This window comes from Camellia sinensis, chromosome 9, assembly GCF_055761805.1.
Source record: "Camellia sinensis isolate YWXY chromosome 9, ASM5576180v1, whole genome shotgun sequence".
In the NCBI taxonomy this organism is placed as follows: Eukaryota; Viridiplantae; Streptophyta; class Magnoliopsida; order Ericales; family Theaceae; genus Camellia; species Camellia sinensis.
This window is the reverse complement of record NC_138969.1, coordinates 25973223-25991796: the sequence shown is the minus strand read 5'-3', so window position 1 is coordinate 25991796 and position 18574 is coordinate 25973223. Positions and strand designations below refer to the sequence as shown.

Here is an 18574-nt window from a genome sequence, read left to right as displayed (position 1 = left end):
GTATATAAGCTTGACTGCGCCCCCCATGCGGAGGATGGAATATCATTTGGTGAGAGAAACCTAAACATTCAACTCTCTTCCTTTCTCTCTCTATCTCTGAGTGTGTGCTAACTTGACCGTTAGAGGGATTTTCCGGCAACACATCGCCGGTTAGCTCACCGCCACTGCTTTCGCAGGTTGATCGGATAGAAGCGGAGCTTGGACGAAAGGAGAACGAGTATTGTGGAATATTTGCTCCCCGTACACCACTGAATCGTTTAATCAGTATATTGTATCATCCATATTAGGCATTGGTGGAAGTAGCCATTACCTCTAGGAGCGTTATTGACAAATTGATTGTGTATAATTGGACGATTAGATATGGTATGACGGTTTTCATCTCTTATTATAGTACATACCCATTTTTGCAAATTATGTTTGTATATATATTTATATATATAATTTTGGGGGAGTTATTGAATAGTGAGACCCCCCCCCCAAAAAAATAACAAATATGGAGGGGTGCAACTTAGAGTTTTTACTCTGACAATGTTTGAGTAGTACACCCAATGTTTGTATAATTTTTTTTCCCCTATCCCATTGTTTAGTGATTTTCCTTATAATTTTTGGCTAATATAAAATAAGTTATTGAACAAAGACTTTTGAATATATATTTTTTCAATTAATGAACTTGATTGGGATAAGTTTCAAATTTGTTGCCTTAAATATAATAATCTCTTAATTAAAAATCTAATTATTTTCTTTGTGTTTATAAAATTGGCCTTTTGTTTTTTATTCATAGACGCTTTTTATTTCCAGTTTGATTTGATTAATTTGGAGTTGTTTTAGGAATTGCCTCTATATGGTTTCTACTAATTTGCATTGAAAGATTATTTGTTGTCTCATATCTGATCACATTATAAGCTTATTGATACATAAGTCACACCATCTAGGGTGTTTTATTTTGTTTGACATCAATATGCATATGGATATATGGGTCGGGCCTATAACTTACCCTTTTGGGCCGGGTTATATACCCTTAAATTAATGGATCTGAAGATGCACACACTTTCAGCAGTCATTCACTCTTTCTTCCAAGTACCCGGCTGTTTCAGGGTTTCTCCGCTGTAGCGCCACCGCCACCGCCACCGCCACCGCCACCGCCGTCATTGCGGACTGAGGAGGAGGATTCAAGGTCTATTTGTCTCTCTCTCAACGCTTCTCTCTTTGTAAGTTCAGATTCTTTTCTCTCATATCATTTTCTTATACTCCCAACATATCAGCTTTTTGTTTCGATTAGAGCTTTCAAATTCGAATCAGATCATAAATTGAATTAATGAGAATGCTTTATTTAGTTTATTTTTCATCTTTGTCTTAATTTACATATATTTTGAATGCTTGGTTTTGTTATGAATGAACTATTCATCAATTGCTAAAAACTGTTTTTTGAGTGCGTACTGTGATATTGACTTCATTTTTGGTTGTTAATGTTATAATTTGTTATTGTACTACAAATTGCTTTGTTACAATGATATTAAATTATGAAAAGAGGGATTATTAGTGCAATTCTTTGGCCTATCAAATTGATTATTTATTAAAATGATTTTAAGTTGTCATGAGTAAATATTTTTGGAAAAAACGTCTTTAAACAGAAAAGGGAAGATGAGAATTTTTCTTTAGGCCCTGTTTGATTAGAAAGAAAATTTGATAGAAAGTGAAAGTAAAAGAAAATGAAGTGAAAGAAAAGAAAATATATTTTCTTGCAAGCATTTGATTAAGATGGAAATTTTGTAAGAAAAAGATGGAAATTTAAAAGTTTAGTTATAGATAACTCATTCATTCAATTTTTCTTGTGCTTTCTTGTATTTTTAGCAAGAAATAAAAAAATTAATTGCAATGCTAAGATGGGTTGTACAAGAAAATTAGTTTTCTTATACTTTCCACCACTTTCAAGCTAAACAAACTCATATAAGTTAATTTTTTTTTTCTCTTTCTTTCACTTTCTACCTATTTTATTCTAAACAAACTAAGCCTTAGGCCATGTTTGGATCATAGACTTGGTTAGGGATTTGGAAAAGGAAAGAGAGAGAGTGTGTAAAAGGTGTGTGAAATGTAACTATATTCCATTCACATTACATCCCCCTTTAGGTTCTGTTTGGTTCATGGATTTAGATAGCGATTTAGAAAAGGAAAGAGAAAAAATGTGTGAAATGTAGTTGTATTTCATTCATACTAGCTGGATCCCCACGCGCTATGTGCGTGGGGGTCGCATTATTGTTGCGAGAAATAATACGCGATAGTAAAATTGCAATATTTTTTCAAAAAAATATGCAACACAAAATACACAATATTTATTATTTTCTATTCAATAATCCTAACCACGTCCTACATTTAACAAAATTGTGAACCAAAAAACAAACCAATTCCTTGCTGTCTTTAAAAAAGAAAAAGACAAACATATGTATGCCACACTTAAAAACAGGGGTTCAAGTAACAAAGACTTAGAATCAAATTTGTAAAGATTAAGGTGACCAAAAGAATATCTTATTTCAGATATTAGAGAATGTAGAATTTTCTCATCTTTCTTTTTGCCTCTTAACATCCCATGGAACCAAAATTTGGGTAAAGAATTACCTTTGTGTTGTTTAAGAATTGGAGACTTCCATGTGCTCTTGGCCACAGATGAGGTATACTTCAAAAGTCTTCCAACACTTGCATTGAACATGGATGATCCACACGTAAAAATTGAATGCACCACTATCAAAAACAAGTTCGCAGAATCAGTATTGATCCATCCATTGATCAACATTTCTATAGCAAGTGAAGCTTGTTTGCTAAACTTTCCACTTCACCCTCGACCTTGTACTTGATTTTTCAATCCTGGTCTCAGTTGAAGTGTCTCAGGATCAAGTACTATATACCTGCTGTCATTTATCACTACCAGAAAGAGATAGGAATGGTTATCTCAATTGCTCTTCGATGCGTTGGTAGGCTGCCTCCAGTGACGTGTTGGTCTGCCACTGCACATTGTTGTCATTATCATTGTCTGTCTCTTCTTTCTCATCAACCTGACTTATAGTTGGTGAACTTTGATCCTCATCAGAACCACTGGCTTTCTTTTTGTTGTAGTTGACTTTTGCAGGCCCATCCTTGGAATTGGAAGACCCCTTCTTCTTCACTACTTTTCTTCAGCTTCTTCTGCTCTTCATCAGCAGCCTCACCTTCCTTCAGTCGCTCCTTTTCAGCCCTTTGCATTGCCTTATTGTCTTTGGAACCGTTCTTTGGTTCAGGTGGGTTCTTCAAAATGAAGGCTGTGAGTTTGTCCCTCACATCCACATCCGAAACAAAACCACACGCCACACATCTCAGTTGAACCATCTGACTTTTTGTATTTAAGACCTCTGTTTCAGGATATGCAGTATTTCAGCATGTAGAAGTCTTCTAATGATTTTTGGGCATGAAAAGAGAGATCCTCCTCTGTAGTCAAGGAATGTTGCACCCAGCTGCAACCACAAAATTGTGGGTATTCCTGAAATGACCCGTGATGCATGCAGTCAATTCTTTCTGGCAATGGTGAGTTTTTACTTGACATAGGACAATACTCTCCAAGCAACCCAATTGATCCCAAATAGAAAATGGCCTGTTCGGACATGAAAGAAACTTCAATGTTGACACAACGATACACTTCAAGGTGGCAATTTGAAGAGGGCAGATGAACCTGTGAGCTTCCTAAGTAAACCAAGTTAATTAGATAGGAATGGGTTAAAAAATAAATGGTCACATTGTAATACAATGTTATCAGAGAAACAATGTAATGTAGAAAGGGAAAGAAATTGAAATTAAACCCTTCCACACCCTAAAATTTAAAAACTATAACAAACTTAGGAAGTAATTCAAACTCATGAAACCAAAAGCCACCAGAAAACATTGTCAACTATACAAAACCTCCCACTACTACTTGTTCACCCAATAACAATGTGAGTCATGTGACTATTCAACAACATTTTGTTTGATCTCACAATAGGAGAGCCAATTATTGTAAGACTATTTAGGAATGCCAAGGATGAAAAAGATGCGACTCCACACAAGTTACTACATTTCAATAGTTAAGTGAACTTCAAATTTTCAAAACTAATTACGGACAAGGCAAAAGTAAAAAATCTTCTTACACAAAAGGGGAGGCTAAGAATAAAAGGAGAAGACCGATTCAATCAAATCAATATCTTGCCATTTTCAGAAGAAACAAGAATAGTTAACGTATGTGGGGAAGACATCGCAAGAGAAGAAAGTGACCTTCGTGCTGCATCATGATCAAAAGAAACGAAAGAAGATGTATGCACCAGTAAACTGTGTAAATAATATATTAATTCCGTTTACTTGAAAGCTTCAATTTGAATCTACAAATATTGCAAAATTAAAATATTAGATAATTGGGATGGAACAACTAACCATAAAATATTGCTTAAACTTGTCAAGCTATCCCAAATTTGTTTATTTGAATCTTTTTCTTTTTTTATTTAAAGCAAGACCATAAAATATTTTCCATTGGCACTTTTTTATTTTGCCCTTTTCTTGCGACTCAATTGGTACTTCTTTTCTTTTTCTTTTAATTTTGATTTTTTTCTTGCTTAATATACTGTATTTATTTACCTATGCATCTAAAGTTGTCAAGTAATTTCAAAAGGTTATTAATTATTCAATTGCAAATTAAACGAATTGTGCTCCTTAGTCCTACCCAGGATGTCTTAGGTTGAAGTGTAATCGACATATATTCAAATAATCAAAGGTATAGTCCAAGTTAGTTTACAGTAGGCAATACGATAAAAAATTAATTAGACATTTGAATTCATCTGCACAATTTATACTCAAATTTATATAGTGAGAGACAAACACCTGATTGAAATTTTCTGGTTGTGAATCTTCAATTGAGTTCACTAATTGAAGATTATCAAATGTATTGAGTAGTGAATCCTATTTTGTGATCATCTTTGATTACCTACAATCCACGGGAGGATTAGATGCGTCGACTTCAAATGGCTCGTGAAGAGTTGCACTTTCAAGAAGACTATTAACATTTTATCAACAGCTAAAGAGAACACATAATATTTCTCTAATATAAAAAATTGGTGACACATAGTAATATATTAAACAAGTTTTTTTTGAAGAGAAAATGTAAAGAAAATAGTGATTTAAAAATTTGATATCATATTTGAATGGATTAAATTGAAACTTTTTTTTTTATAATGGCAAAAGTGTAATTTTTCAAAAGTTGAGAGGAGGCATGTGCACCCCCCCCCCCTCCCCGGGCCCTAGGTCCTTAATTCCCTCTACCCCTGACCAAGTCTCCTCCAAGAAATTATAATATTGTTATTAATAAATTGAAATGAAGTTCATAGTACAAGAGGTAAATCCAATTTTGGTCAGCTATAAAAATATAAAACAAATAAATAAATAAAATAAAAATCCAAAAACCCAAGTCATTGATATCATCAAAAACATATAGGAAAACCATTACCCATAAAAAATCAAAAAGAAAAAAAAAAGAAAAGAAACCCATTAAAGGCGGCTCATGAACCAACCTTTCCAATCCAATCAACAGCCTCTTTTCTAGTCCCACAAATCCAAATGAGACATAACAAAAAATGAACATGGAATAAATATTAAAGATTAAAACAAAACTAATTTTTGATATTGGAGTTATATTAGTTCAAAGTCCCTATTAACAACTAAGATTTGTTTTAAAGGAATGGACTGGGTAGCTTTAACCCCCACAACTTTCTTTATCCTATTCTTATTTCATTTTTTTTTTCTTCTATTAGAGATCATCACTTAACTGCAATACAACCACCTTAAATTGTTAGATTGATAGAGACACCATTTAAAATACTAGTGTAGTCCCTACAAGGAAAAAAATGAAATGGTTTTTGTTGGGTCTCCATTCTAGCCTTGCAACCTTGCAAGAGAAAGAACTCAAGAATTTCCAATTGAGGTTGTCCATGAATGGTTGGAGTAGGCATTTCAAGGCTTTTAGTCTGTAATAAGGCAGTATCTCATTGGTAATGTTCGAATTCCATTAGTTTCGATTCGAATTGGTGGGTTTGTCCCCATTTGTTGTCTAATTGGAAAAAAATTACAATGTCTCTATAAAAAAAAAAAAAATGTGTACTTCGTGATTTCTGTTTAATGACTCCATGCATCAATTTTACTATCTAGGCATTGAATAGGGAATGATTTTGTAGTTACTATTATTGATGTTCATTGGTTAATGATGTTCTACAATATATATAGTCTATGTCTCTTCAATTGTCCCGCTCAAAACAATTATTTGTCCCAAAATGTAGCACCTGTATTTCTTTATTTTCTCTCTCTTCTTCTTTTCAACATTGCACTTGGTTTTCATTTTCGTAACAAATTTTGGTTAGTTGGGTTTTTTCAAGGGCACTTGTTTTTTTTTTTTCCTTTTCATTTGGTTGTTGACGCTTCCAAAAGGAAATTTTCTTTCCTAGAGCACCAATAATGAAGCTAAGGAATCTGTCTAACTATTTGGCAAGGAAATAATTCAGCAGGAAAAATTTATCCTCTTGTGCTATAAGAATGTTGTTACTTCATCTACGTAATCATATAGGTACTCTCTTTCTCTCTCATACACACACATTCACAAAAACCCATTTCTTAGTGGACTATGTAAGCAGTTCTTGTTGTCTGTACGTGTATGTGTTGGTGTTTTCTGAACTTAGTTGAAGGTATTTTTGGAAATATCAATTCTTTTGACACTGTTTGATTTGTTTGAGTTCAGACTGTTATTGGGTATTATTTTTGTTCTCTGTTTCCTTTTTTTTTAAAATAATAGTTTGGTGATTTTTTGTTTGTTGTATTGAAAGTGAGGATTCAAGATCAATCTTTAATTCTTATTGAAGTAAAGCTTATTGCTAATTAAAATTTAAACAAAGGGTCAGGACTTAGGGCATATATATATATTGATTTGGTGACTAAAAGGTAAGGTTTGTTCACATCGAAAGCATCTTGCTCTTGTGAATTCAGTAGGAATTGATGGTTTTCATCTTGGTATTGCATTGGGATATGTTTCTTTATTACTTATCTTTATTTGAAAATCTTTTATCTTTCATTTGTGAATTCTAAATTTTTGCTGATTCACTTTCATACAGAAGTAAGCATGCAGGTTCTCTTATAAACATTTTCACAAACACCTTGTAGGTGTATTCAATGGCTACAAACCTATAATCAATACTACAAAGAAAACAGAAGAGGGGACCATGAAAGCCAAACCTTAGGTGAACATAAGTGAGAATAAACTTTTGTTTATTTCTCTTCTCTGGTTTTCTGTAGATAGGCCTTAATTAAGGTAACTTCTGTGAAAAAAGAGCAGATTTGTGCGACCTGAATGAGGTGCAAATGCAAACTCAAAATGCAGACATCTGGGTATTCCTTTGTAAGCAGTGCAAGCTTCCAATTATTTGTCTACAAGCGGTGCACCAAACAAAGAAGGTTCTAGGAGAGACCATAGAAAGACCCATCAGTCAGAAGCAAGACTTGGATAATCTGGGTTGGTTGTCCATTCGGTACCCACTGAAACAATCTGGGTTGGTTGTCCATTCGGTACCCACTGAAACACTCCTCCTCACCCACATGGAAGAAGCAACGTGAGGCATGTCATCTCTGGAAAACATACGATACAGAAAGTTGAGAAAACAGAGATATAGATAATTGGACAGGTTGCAAGGCTTTCTTTGAGCACATGGCGCACCAAGAATACAATCAAGCGGTACAATTTGTCTCTTGTAAAGAGTTAGGAAGCAAGCAAGAGCATTAGACGCTTAGCAGCAGGAAGGAAATAGGAATTTGTAGGAGGAATGATGGAATTTGTTTTTCTTCTACTGTTTGTGGCTAATTTGAAGCCCACGTGGCCAGCCCAAATCTGCAAGGGAAGAGCTCTTACAAACCAAAGAAGTAGCGGAGTTACACCAAGAAGCAGCGGCATTACACCATTCTTACATACTTTTTATATAGGTTATAGATTTCACGCATCTTTGTGCTTTCCAAATTGCTACCCAAATCTATGTTATTGACCAGAGAAAAGAAGAGAATATGAGGAATTCCTTGTTTTTATTCTCATACTTTCAATCATGGTTGTTCAATTTCAGGCAACAATTCATTTTAAACAAATTCTTTGGGTATGTTTGGTTTGGATTTGTAGAGTGATTTCGGGAAAAAATTTCTAAAAAATTTGTTTGGTTTGTAAATTTTCCAAAACAATTTTTAAAATTACTTTCTCTCTCTTACTTATCAATCAATCACTTTCTCTCTTCTCTCTCCTTCTCAATCACTTTTACTCTCACACACATCTACTCAATTATAACAAAATATCAAATCATTTCAAACTCCCAAACACTAAAACTACTTTCAAAATACACAACCAAACAAACCAAAAAAATTTCTAAACTCTCTCCCCAAAACAATTTTTAAAAACTACTCTTCCAAAACCAAACCAAGCATACCCTTTATTTCTGTTAATGATTTTGCTTTTGGATAAGATTTCTAGGATCATGTCTTGTCCCTTTTTGTTAAATTGTGGTTAATTAACCCAAGCATATAGAGCACATGTTGTCTTTGGAAGAAATGTCATTAGTACTGTTTTTGTAAATATGATGATTTTTATGAATGTATTTCTCAATGTAAGAATTGAAGATTTGATGTAATTGGCATTTATTTCACTTTGACAGGGAAAATTGGGGACTGTCGGTTTTACTGGCATAGCAATTAAGTGCAAAGATGGCTGCAGCTTTCACTTCCAAATCGTTGCGTGGTATGTGAGCTTTATAGTTTTTGAAGTGGTGACTGACTGGTTAGTATTTTTGAGTTAGTTGACATTACATTAGTATGACAGTTATCGTTAATTAATTTCATTTCTTCAAGTGTTCTAGTAATTAAGTTCTTAGTCTATTGTACTTCAAATATTTTTGTGCATGAATTTTTGTTCTATTGGTTCTAGTAATTGGGGCCACTGGTTCAACGGTTAGAACTCACCTATTAAATATTTTCTTTGTTGAAATTGTTATGCTCAGCTTGGTCTCCACCCCAGTTCAGCGTCTCTGCTCTACTTGTTCAAGCTTTGCCTGATGCTTCTTGGGACTAACCGAACTGTTAATTAACCTAGCAAGATGTGTATATCAACCAATGATTATAGATTCAATAGACCTAATAAGCTTTGCTTAAGCGTATGTAGAGATCTGTTGTGTGCCTAAATTGATGAAATCAAGCTACTATAGAAATTGCTTGAGAGCATGAAATCTAGAGTAGAGGCCACTACAACTCATTGTGTAGTCTATTCAAGGTTGTTAAAATCGGGATCCTACATTGGATCGTTAGAGGTGTTTATAGGATCGGATCGTAGAATCGGATCGAGGATCGTAAGATCCTATTGAAAAAGGCAAATTACATAATAATTTAATTTAAATAAATATTTCTTAAAAGGTATACACAAAATAAGCTTATATTCTACTAAAAAGAAGTGAAGATACTATAAAACATATAATACTCCATGTAAAATGTAAATATAATATTACATAATAGAAAACTTGATGGTAAAAATTTTGCATTTCATTAAAAAAGGAGGTGAAGAAGAAGAATTTTATAACATAATACTTACAATATGCATAAAAAGTGAAGAAACAATATTTAATAGAGTCAGATATGAAAATAAATTGAGAAGTTAAAAGAGCGGCTTAACTGAATGATAAGGTTTGTCATTAGCATCCCTTGTGGAGCGGGTTCAAGTCACGAAAATTGTCTCTCCAAAAATTAGGGTAAAATTGCAATAATTTTACCCTCCTTAGACACCGCTAAAGCCAAGCTTGTTTTCTCAACTACTTAGTTTTCTTAAATTGGTATTATATTTTTTTGGGTGAATAAAATTGGTATTATATTAAATGTTTGTTTCCTAGTTTGTTTATTAAATTCAAACTATTTTTTTTTAATATTAATTTGGAGTACATAAATTGATATTTAGATAACAAATATAAAATTTACAATAAAATAGATTATACAATATAAAACAAGGCTTACAAATTGGATTGGATATGATCGGATTTGGATCGGGATTCTACGATTTTATAAGATCCCATTACCAAGATCGAAAGATCCTACCTATGAGGGATTTTTTACACGATCTGGATCGATTGTGCCCAAATAGATCGTAAGATCTTAGGATCGTAAGATCCGGATCGGGATTCTGATAACCATGAATCTATTGAAATTCATCCCATCAAAATCAGTTGCAGAACATGAGCATGGACATGCTTCAGTTCAACTGATTGCATGCTTACTCATGTGGCTTCTTTGATCTTGGGAAAACAATTGCTTCACATGATGTGGATGTGAGATGGCTTCTGCAGGTGATGTCATTTCGTTACTCAGTGGCTAATGTGGGTGATTGGATGCAGAAACATACCAGCATAGTACAGATTCGATCATCTGTCTAGTGGTCGATGTTGGGTTAACTTTATGTTTGGATGCATTGTATGACCTGGACTGTGGCATAACTGCATTTGTGGCTAATACCCCTATTCTCCCAAATTAAAATTGACATTAGTTTTACCTTTTATGTTGTAGTTTGTCTTGCACACATGTTTCCTAATCCCTGATTGCTGTCTGTATTTTGCTTAATGTGTTGGTCAACAAAATTAGCTGCCCGTTCATTGTTGGGAGGCCTTGGCAACAATCTTGGTGTACAGGGAATGCCACATGAGATGTCATGCAGTGAGTTCTTGTTTCAGGTCAGTGTGTTTCTTTATTTGATGTTTCTTTCACCTTTAACGTTTCATTTCTCATTGTATTGTGGCCCTTGGTTTTCATGCATTTATCTTTGATGCAAGGTGTTGATTTTTTTTTTTTTGCTGGCTTTCTTGGTGCGACTCATTATCATTGCTTATTTGAATACTTGTTCGCAAGGCCTTGCAAAAATTATATTTTCACTTTGGCTTCTTTATTCATGATAATATATTTTAATTTATTTCGGAAAGTGAGTGAATACTTGTGTTATATGGTCTTTCAAAAGTGGAAACTTTAGAGGGTGGTTTTTGTATGTTCTTGTGAAGTACTGTGCATGGGTTAAGATAGATTTTAACGTCTATTGGCGTGCTGAAATGGTGTAAATTCAGCCAGGTTGACAACCTGAATAGTTGGGATAAGGTCTTGTTTATAGATCGAATTTTATATCTTCAAAGACTTATCCCATTCTTTTCTCATGTATAAGATCCTTCAAAAATTTGGTGAGAAGAGATAATTAAATTTCTGAATTTGGAATACCCTGCGTTCAAAGATGCCAAAGGGCAAATTGAGTTGGCAACCAACGAGCCTGGTCTTTAACCATGACTGGGTAATGCCAAGAGTATAACGTTTGAGTTTCTTTTAAGTGCATGTAAGAAGAGGCCGTTCATAAATGCCCATCAAATTGAAGGGTTTTTCTTGGTTATTTATCTGATGAAATTCTTATTTACTTGCCATATTTCGTCAATTGGTCCAAGATGAATTTAGTTAATTTACTAGATTGATATCCTTAAAACATAAAACACCATGTATGTCATGGTCTCAAGGCTCCCTTGGTCATTTTCACTGGTTAATTTGAATGAATAGTCATTAATTAACCAATTCTTGATGACAGAGAGCAATGCGAGTAGTCTCCAATGAACTTTCATGTCGTGACTCGTGACCTACTTTAATATATCCATTTTTGTAATCTCTCACCTCTTTTTTTTTTTTTTTTTTCCCCCATTTGTGCAGCAATGCAGGACTTTCATTCAGATGAGGACCAATCTTAAAGTGGTGGACAACTCAGGGGCAAAACGAGTGATGTGCATACAAGCTCTGAAGGGGAAGAAAGGGGCGAGACTGGGGGACACGATAGTTGCATCAGTAAAGGAATCCCAACCTGGAGGCAAAGTGAAGAAAGGAGATGTTGTTTATGGCGTTGTCGTGCGTGCTGCCATGCCGCGGGGCCGTTGTGATGGAAGTGAGGTCAAGTTCGATGACAATGCTGTGGTGCTTGTCAACAAGCAAGGCGAGCCAATAGGAACCAGAGTATTTGGGCCAGTCCCACACGAGCTAAGGAAGAAAAAGCATGTCAAGATTCTTAGTCTTGCAGAGCATATTGCCTGAGGTATGGATCTCTTGTTGTTTGAGACTTCCTGTCTAATTTTCCCATCCTTTCTGTGACACATGAAAGGTGCAAGAAAGTAGATTTTCTTCACAACAAACTGAGATCTGCATTGCTGTTTAATCTTATGTCAAAACCTGTTTATGGATGTTATTCTTATGGAATTAGGGTATTTTTCCAAAATTTGTTGTAAATTATACATCGTTTAAAATTTACTTTCATGTTTAGTTGATTGATTCCACTAATAAGGGTACTGGTTAGGCGGTTAAAATTTGACCCAATAACTTTAAAGGTTCACTTTGTACTCAGAAGTCAGGTTTCTAGTTAGTCTATCCCTCTGAGGATTTCATTAACGGAGATTAAATTATGTGCACTTTTCGTTGATCGATTCCACTCACTTCTGTACCTGTCAACCCTCCATTAGCAGTGCTTGCTCAGTCTAAGCTTTGTCTTTCAAAAGAAGATTTTGGAGGCCATAGAAGTACAAAAAAGGACATGAAAATTTGTAGACTATTAAGTACAAAGACACTAGAAATAAGATCATGCACGGAAAAGTAGTTAGGTTTGGACAGGGTCTGCTCTCTTACCATTTGTCACGCCCTATAGGTTTCGAATAAAGCTTGGTAGCTCAAAATTTATGGCTCAAATGGCCTGAATTTGATAGAAAGCGTTGGCAACCACTATCTCTCCAAAACCCACTCCAAAAACAAACATGCGCACGTTCTCTCTCTTCTCTGTCTCTCAGACCAGACCCAAGAAAGCTGTGATAATTGTTCTCTTCAAAACGCACTCTCTCATCCCCTCTCTCTCATCCCTCTTCTTCACTCACACTTGACACTGAGCAACCGAAGCCGACACATCTCAACCGACGCTTCTTCAAAACACTCTCACCCCTCTCTCATCCCTCTTCTTCGCTCACACTTGACACTGAGCAACAGGAGTTGACACATCTCAACCGATGCCGGAGATTTGGTTGGTTACTCATTATCGACTAGAACAACAAGAATCTTAGGTAAACCCGATATTGCAAAATTAGGCTTTTTGTTTTGATTTCAATTTATGTAGGGTTTTTGTTTTGATTTCAATTTCTGTACAAAATCATAAATTGTGACTGTTTGGGTTTGGATTTTGCCTTTAATTTTTGAAACTAGGGTTTTTACTTTCTATCTCTAGCCTGCTAGCTCTGTAAATTGGTCTGTGATCTTTAAAATAGGAATTTGATTCTTCCAATACCATTTCTACAAGTACCCATTTGGTGAATTTGGTTTTTCCTTGGAGAATTTAAGCAAACATTTGATGCTCTCCAGGGTTCTATCAAAAACCCAATTTAGGAGCACTGTTTAGAGACTCTGCGCATTTCAGTTCTTGTATAATTCAAGTAGAATTTGATGCTTTCTGGTCCTGTTTTGGGTAACCCCTAAAGGGTCTATGCCACTACCCTTTGTTTGGGTTTTTGTGCTTTTGATTCATATCTTCAACTTCTAACAACTGGTATATTTCCATATCAAAAGTTCTTTAGACTCCATTATTTCCTAGTTTGAATCTTAATTTGTTCTCATCATTTGTGTCTCAAATTAAGAGATTCAAATAATTATTTTCTAGTTTGAATCTTAAAGCATATTATGATATTCAAATGTGCTTTAGACTCCATTAGAACAAGTTTATGAATTTTTCACTCATATTGAGCATATTTCAATTGAAAGGCATCATAGTTTTCCTTTTCGGGGTCTTAAATCTTTATATATATTTTCTTTTGAGGGTTGAAATAAAACTGAAATGTTCAAAGTAAACATTGATGATAAAGGAATAATAAATACTCTTCGTTTGAACATGCAGGTTAAAAGGCCAAGTGCACTCAGTCAAGCACATCTAGCATGCCAATGCCAAGGCAAAGGCCTACTCCATCAAGCAAGGCATTGCCAATTCACCCAAATTCCAGTCAGTCAAGCAGGGGTAGTAGGTTAGTGCCCACTCACCCACATTCCCATCAATCAAGGGTAGCAACCCAAGAATTTTTCTTTTGTTATGTTTGTGTATCAAGGGTAGCCGAGAAAAACAATTGCTTTTGTGGGATTTTGTTTTGTGGACCGTTGCTGCTGCTATTTTATATGATCAATTGAATGTTAGTTTATATTCTTACTATTTTTTTTTGTCATTGCCAATGGTTTATCTATGATGAATTTGTTTAATTCAGTTAGTGTTTAGTTGTCAATACATGTTCATTTTCATGTCACATAACTTTACATTACAAATTACCTGTTTGTTTTCATTACATTAGAAAACATTTTGTGTTTAATTGATTATGTTAGTTCTCGTTCCACATTTCAACCAAAACATCACAACAAAAAAAAGAGTTAATATTCAATTCACATAACATAATAAACATCACAAAAAACATATTCATTTTCAATTTACATAACAACATAAATATACAAAACACAGGTTCATTCTCATTTCACAAAACAACATAACATTACTAAACTAAGTTTCACCCCCATTACAATGCATTACTTCACCCCCATTACAAAACATAGCTTCAGTACCTTTCATATCCCCAAAACCCCATACATATGCCCAATTTACATCAATTTCTAATTCCATTTCTCATTTTCAGTGTTACTGGTCAACACCACTAATGATCCACCAACAAAACAGCACCTAAGAAATCACAAGACATGCTAGCAACCTTCTTTCTCTTGCTCTCTGAATCAGGAGTTGTTCTTGGAGCACAATTGTTCTCCTTAGCAATCCTGGTATAGCATCTCTAGCTCGAGTGCGCATGGGGGGTATCAAACCCTGATAAAGAAGCCACATGCACCAATCCTCCTATATTGGCCTTCATAGACTCACAAATTGCAACGACTCAGAATTGCAAATTGAAGGTAAACTCATCCAAATAGTTCTGCAGGTTCATTTAATTGGCTACATATAACTGGGCATAATACAAAAAATTTATATTCAATTTGGATATTAAATAAGTAATAATTGCAATAATTGCAACCTAAAGCAAAGATTAGAGCTTAGAGAAAGATGGGTTCATACATAGGGCTTCAATTTGTTTTTTTTTTCCCTCAAAAAGTTCAACTCTTAACACCTCAGGTTGTCAATAGGGCTCCAAATGATTTGTAAAATCATTTTTATTACTACATAATGTATATATTGTTATATAATTTCAATTAATTCAGGATTTTAGGTTTTGTATACTTAAGAAATATATACACAAAAAAATTTAATAAAAAACACACTAACAGCATACTAAATTCTTGCCAAGCTTCACATTTTTCTTTTTGATCTTAACAGATTTTCCATATACAAGCAAATGGGATGCCAGATTTAATTAAATTCAGGATTAAACGGGTTCGATGGAGAGAGATGATAGGAGTTAAAGGGGTTTTGAAGATGCAATCCTTTCAATCTCAGGAAAAATTAAAAAAAAAAAAAAAAAATCCAACTTAAGAATAGAAGAAAGAAAAAAAAAAAAAGATTATGGCATCAATATGAAATAGCTGCAATCAATTAAAGCTGTACTCATCACAAACCCATCATACCCAACATATATACAAGCAAAATCACACAAACCTAGAAATCTATTCGAAGAAATCAGAGCTAATTGAGTGCTAATTGAAAGAGAAAGAGTGATCATAAATTTATTTTGCGTTTTCTTCGAGTTTACCTGATTGGAGAAGAAAGAGAATGAAGAAGAAACAAAGAGGAATGAAAACAACAAGGTCCCAACAACAACAAAAAGGTCGCTGATTGAGATGAGAGAGAGAGAGAGAGTGGTGGACGGTGGTTGACGGTCGCTGATCGACGGTGAACACCATGGTCGGTCGCTCGACTTCAGAGGCAACATAGCTCTGTTCTCACATTCAACTTCGTGGTTCTCTCTCTCTAGGGTGTAAAAATGGCCCAAGGCCCAAGATGGGCCCGACCTGTTTTGGTCCGGGTTTGAGCTTAGCCCAATACCCTGGGCCTGGGCCTTGGCCTTCTATTTGTGGCCCGACCCGGCCCAAAAAATTTAATAGTATAACATTAATAATTACACACCACCCTACCTAGGCTAGCCTAGCCACAGGAGAGAGAGAGTGTTTACAATAGTATAATAGTGTAATAATTTACCTACCACCCTAAGCTAGCCTAGCCATTGCCACATGAGAGAAAGAGAGAGAGAGAGAGAGAGTAGGAGTGGGTTGCTAGTGGCAGTGCTGCGTGTGGCAGACGACAGTGCTATAGCACTACTATAATAACATTATAGCAGCCAAAAAGAGAGGAGAGGAGAGAGAGAGAGAGAGAGTGTGTGTGTGTAAAGAAACCAACCGTTATAATTCAAATCAACAAACCAACGGTCATAATTCAAACCAATGGATACAATTTAAATAGAAATACGTATATATTTTTTTTATAAATTTATTTTACTTTTTAAAATTACTATAAATATTCTTCATTTTTCAAAATAAATCTCACAACAAATAATTATCTCTCTCTCTCTCTCTCTCTCTCTCTCTTAAACTCTCTCAATCTCTCTTAAACTCTCAACCTCTCTCAACTCTCAATTAATTTTGAAGTGTCATTCCTAAGTGATAATTGTAATTGTGCAACAAGAAACTTTTATCAGAAGAAGCAAATTTCTGTATCGCATTCACCAATCGATAACATTAATTAATTTAATTAAATTTATTAGCTACTCATTTTTTTCATTAATTATTTGTGCACATATATTAATTATTATTTTTTACTGATTGTATTTACGCATTATTTAAATTAATCATTAATTCTTATATATTGTTTTACTTACATTACTATGGATCCTAATATGCTTAATGTTTATGTCGATGTTGATACGTATACTGCACAATATGAATATGTTGATTCTCTTTCTAATATCTCTCTTCCAACAGTTGGATCATCATCTAGGAGCAGAAATAGTAGTGCTTGAGAATATTTTGAAAAAATATCTATAAATAATCCTGATGGTATAATTATATTTAAAGCAAAATGTAAATATTGTGCACATTTACTTAGTACTACACCTGCAAGGGATACTAGTCATCTAAAAAGATATGCTAACAAACATTTACAAAGTTAATAACCTGATATTCGAAATCAAATGCAATCAGGGGCTTCATCAACTGGTAATTTGCAAATATTTTCATATGATTCTATATGTGCACAAAATTTTGTAGTTGATTACATTATTAAAAAAGAACAACCTTTTACTGTTAGTGAATGTCCCGATTTTACCGAAATGATTCACAAAAGTTTTGCACCGCAATATCAAAGTTTTTCAAGAAATACTACTAGAAACAGGATTTTAAAGAAATTTGAGGATGTTAAAAGTGAATTATTTGACATCTTTAAAATTTTGAATGGAAGAGTTTGTTTAACATCTGATCTGTAATCAAATAATAGTTTTGAATATCAATGTATCACTGGACATTTTATTGATAATGATTGGAAATTAAATAAAAGAATTATTTCACTTAAATTAGTTGAACTTCCATACACTGGTTATTCGGTTGGTGTACAAATAAGAAATGTATTATATGAATGAGCTTTACAAAATAAAATATTTACGATTAGTTTAGATAATGCATCATATTATAATCAAACTGTAGCTCATGTAAAATTAACTTTCCAATTACTTGTTGGTGGTGATTTATTTCATGTTCGTTGTTGTACCCATATTTTAAATTTGATTGTTAAAGAAGTTATGCATGTATACGAGACTTCTGTACTTGTAATAAAAAATGCAATTGTTATTACTATTATGTCTTCTGGTAATTGAATTTCGGAATATAGAAAAATTTGTCAACGAGAAAATATGTCATTTAAGAAATTAATTTTAGATGTAGATAGTAAATGGAATTCAACATACAATATGTTAAAAATAACTTGTAAACAAAGAAAAGCAATAGATTTGTTTTTTGCAACAACATCAATAGGAGGAGTACCGACTCTTACATAACTTAATTGGCGCAAAGTAGCATTGTATAAAGATTTTTTAAATTTTTTCGATACTTCAACAAAATTATTTTCTTATATATATATATATATATATATATTCCTATTTCACCATTTGTTTTATATATGTTAACAAAAATAATTAAAGTTTTCGTAAAATATATGGGTAATGAATATTATATAATCATTATTCCTTCAATTAAAGAAAAATTTGATAAATATTTTGATCATTTGCGTCATCTATTAGGTTTAGCCATAATAATTGATCCTAGGTGTAAAGAAATTGGTTTACAAGAATTTTTAGAGCTTCTTTTCGTTGATCATACACAGTTTGCCCCTATTATGCAAGCATGCAATAGATTATTTGAAAAATACAGGGCAGTTGCATATGTAAATACATCTACACACACTATACTAGCAGTCTTATCTCGAGGCGGGAGATTAAGTATTTTTTCAGCAATA

The 18574-nt window shown here is 33.8% G+C and overlaps 1 protein-coding gene across 17 annotated transcripts; it reads left to right on the top strand.

Moving 5' to 3' along the window:
* The first annotated feature begins 815 nt into the window (after positions 1-815).
* Positions 816-14293, top strand: LOC114291115 (large ribosomal subunit protein uL14mz). 17 transcript variants are annotated; one of them, XM_082886338.1, is made up of 9 exons: positions 1044-1208; positions 3109-3269; positions 3390-3552; positions 7195-7271; positions 7367-8007; positions 8721-8803; positions 10684-10772; positions 11779-12154; positions 13988-14293. In XM_082886338.1, the coding sequence occupies exons 6-8, from the start codon at positions 8770-8772 to the stop codon at positions 12151-12153; spliced, it is 498 nt and encodes a 165-aa protein (XP_082742464.1). In that variant the 5' UTR covers positions 1044-1208; positions 3109-3269; positions 3390-3552; positions 7195-7271; positions 7367-8007; positions 8721-8769; the 3' UTR covers position 12154; positions 13988-14293. The 17 variants fall into 17 exon arrangements, with proteins under 17 accessions (XP_028090961.1, XP_082742462.1, XP_082742465.1 ...); XM_082886335.1 differs by having other exon boundaries at positions 1056-1208; positions 3377-3552; XM_082886347.1 differs by having other exon boundaries at positions 1056-1208; positions 3377-3552; positions 8721-8842.
* Positions 14294-18574: the final 4281 nt, after the last annotated feature.

Bases quoted from the DNA above. Each gene is read 5' to 3' on its own strand.
- LOC114291115 (XM_028235160.2), top strand. From the start codon at position 8,770: ATGGCTGCAGCTTTCACTTCCAAATCGTTGCGTG. The intron at 8,804-10,683 runs GTATGTGAGCTT...CAACAAAATTAG, and splicing joins CACTTCCAAATCGTTGCGTG to CTGCCCGTTCATTGTTGGGA. The intron at 10,773-11,778 runs GTCAGTGTGTTT...CCATTTGTGCAG, and splicing joins GCAGTGAGTTCTTGTTTCAG to CAATGCAGGACTTTCATTCA.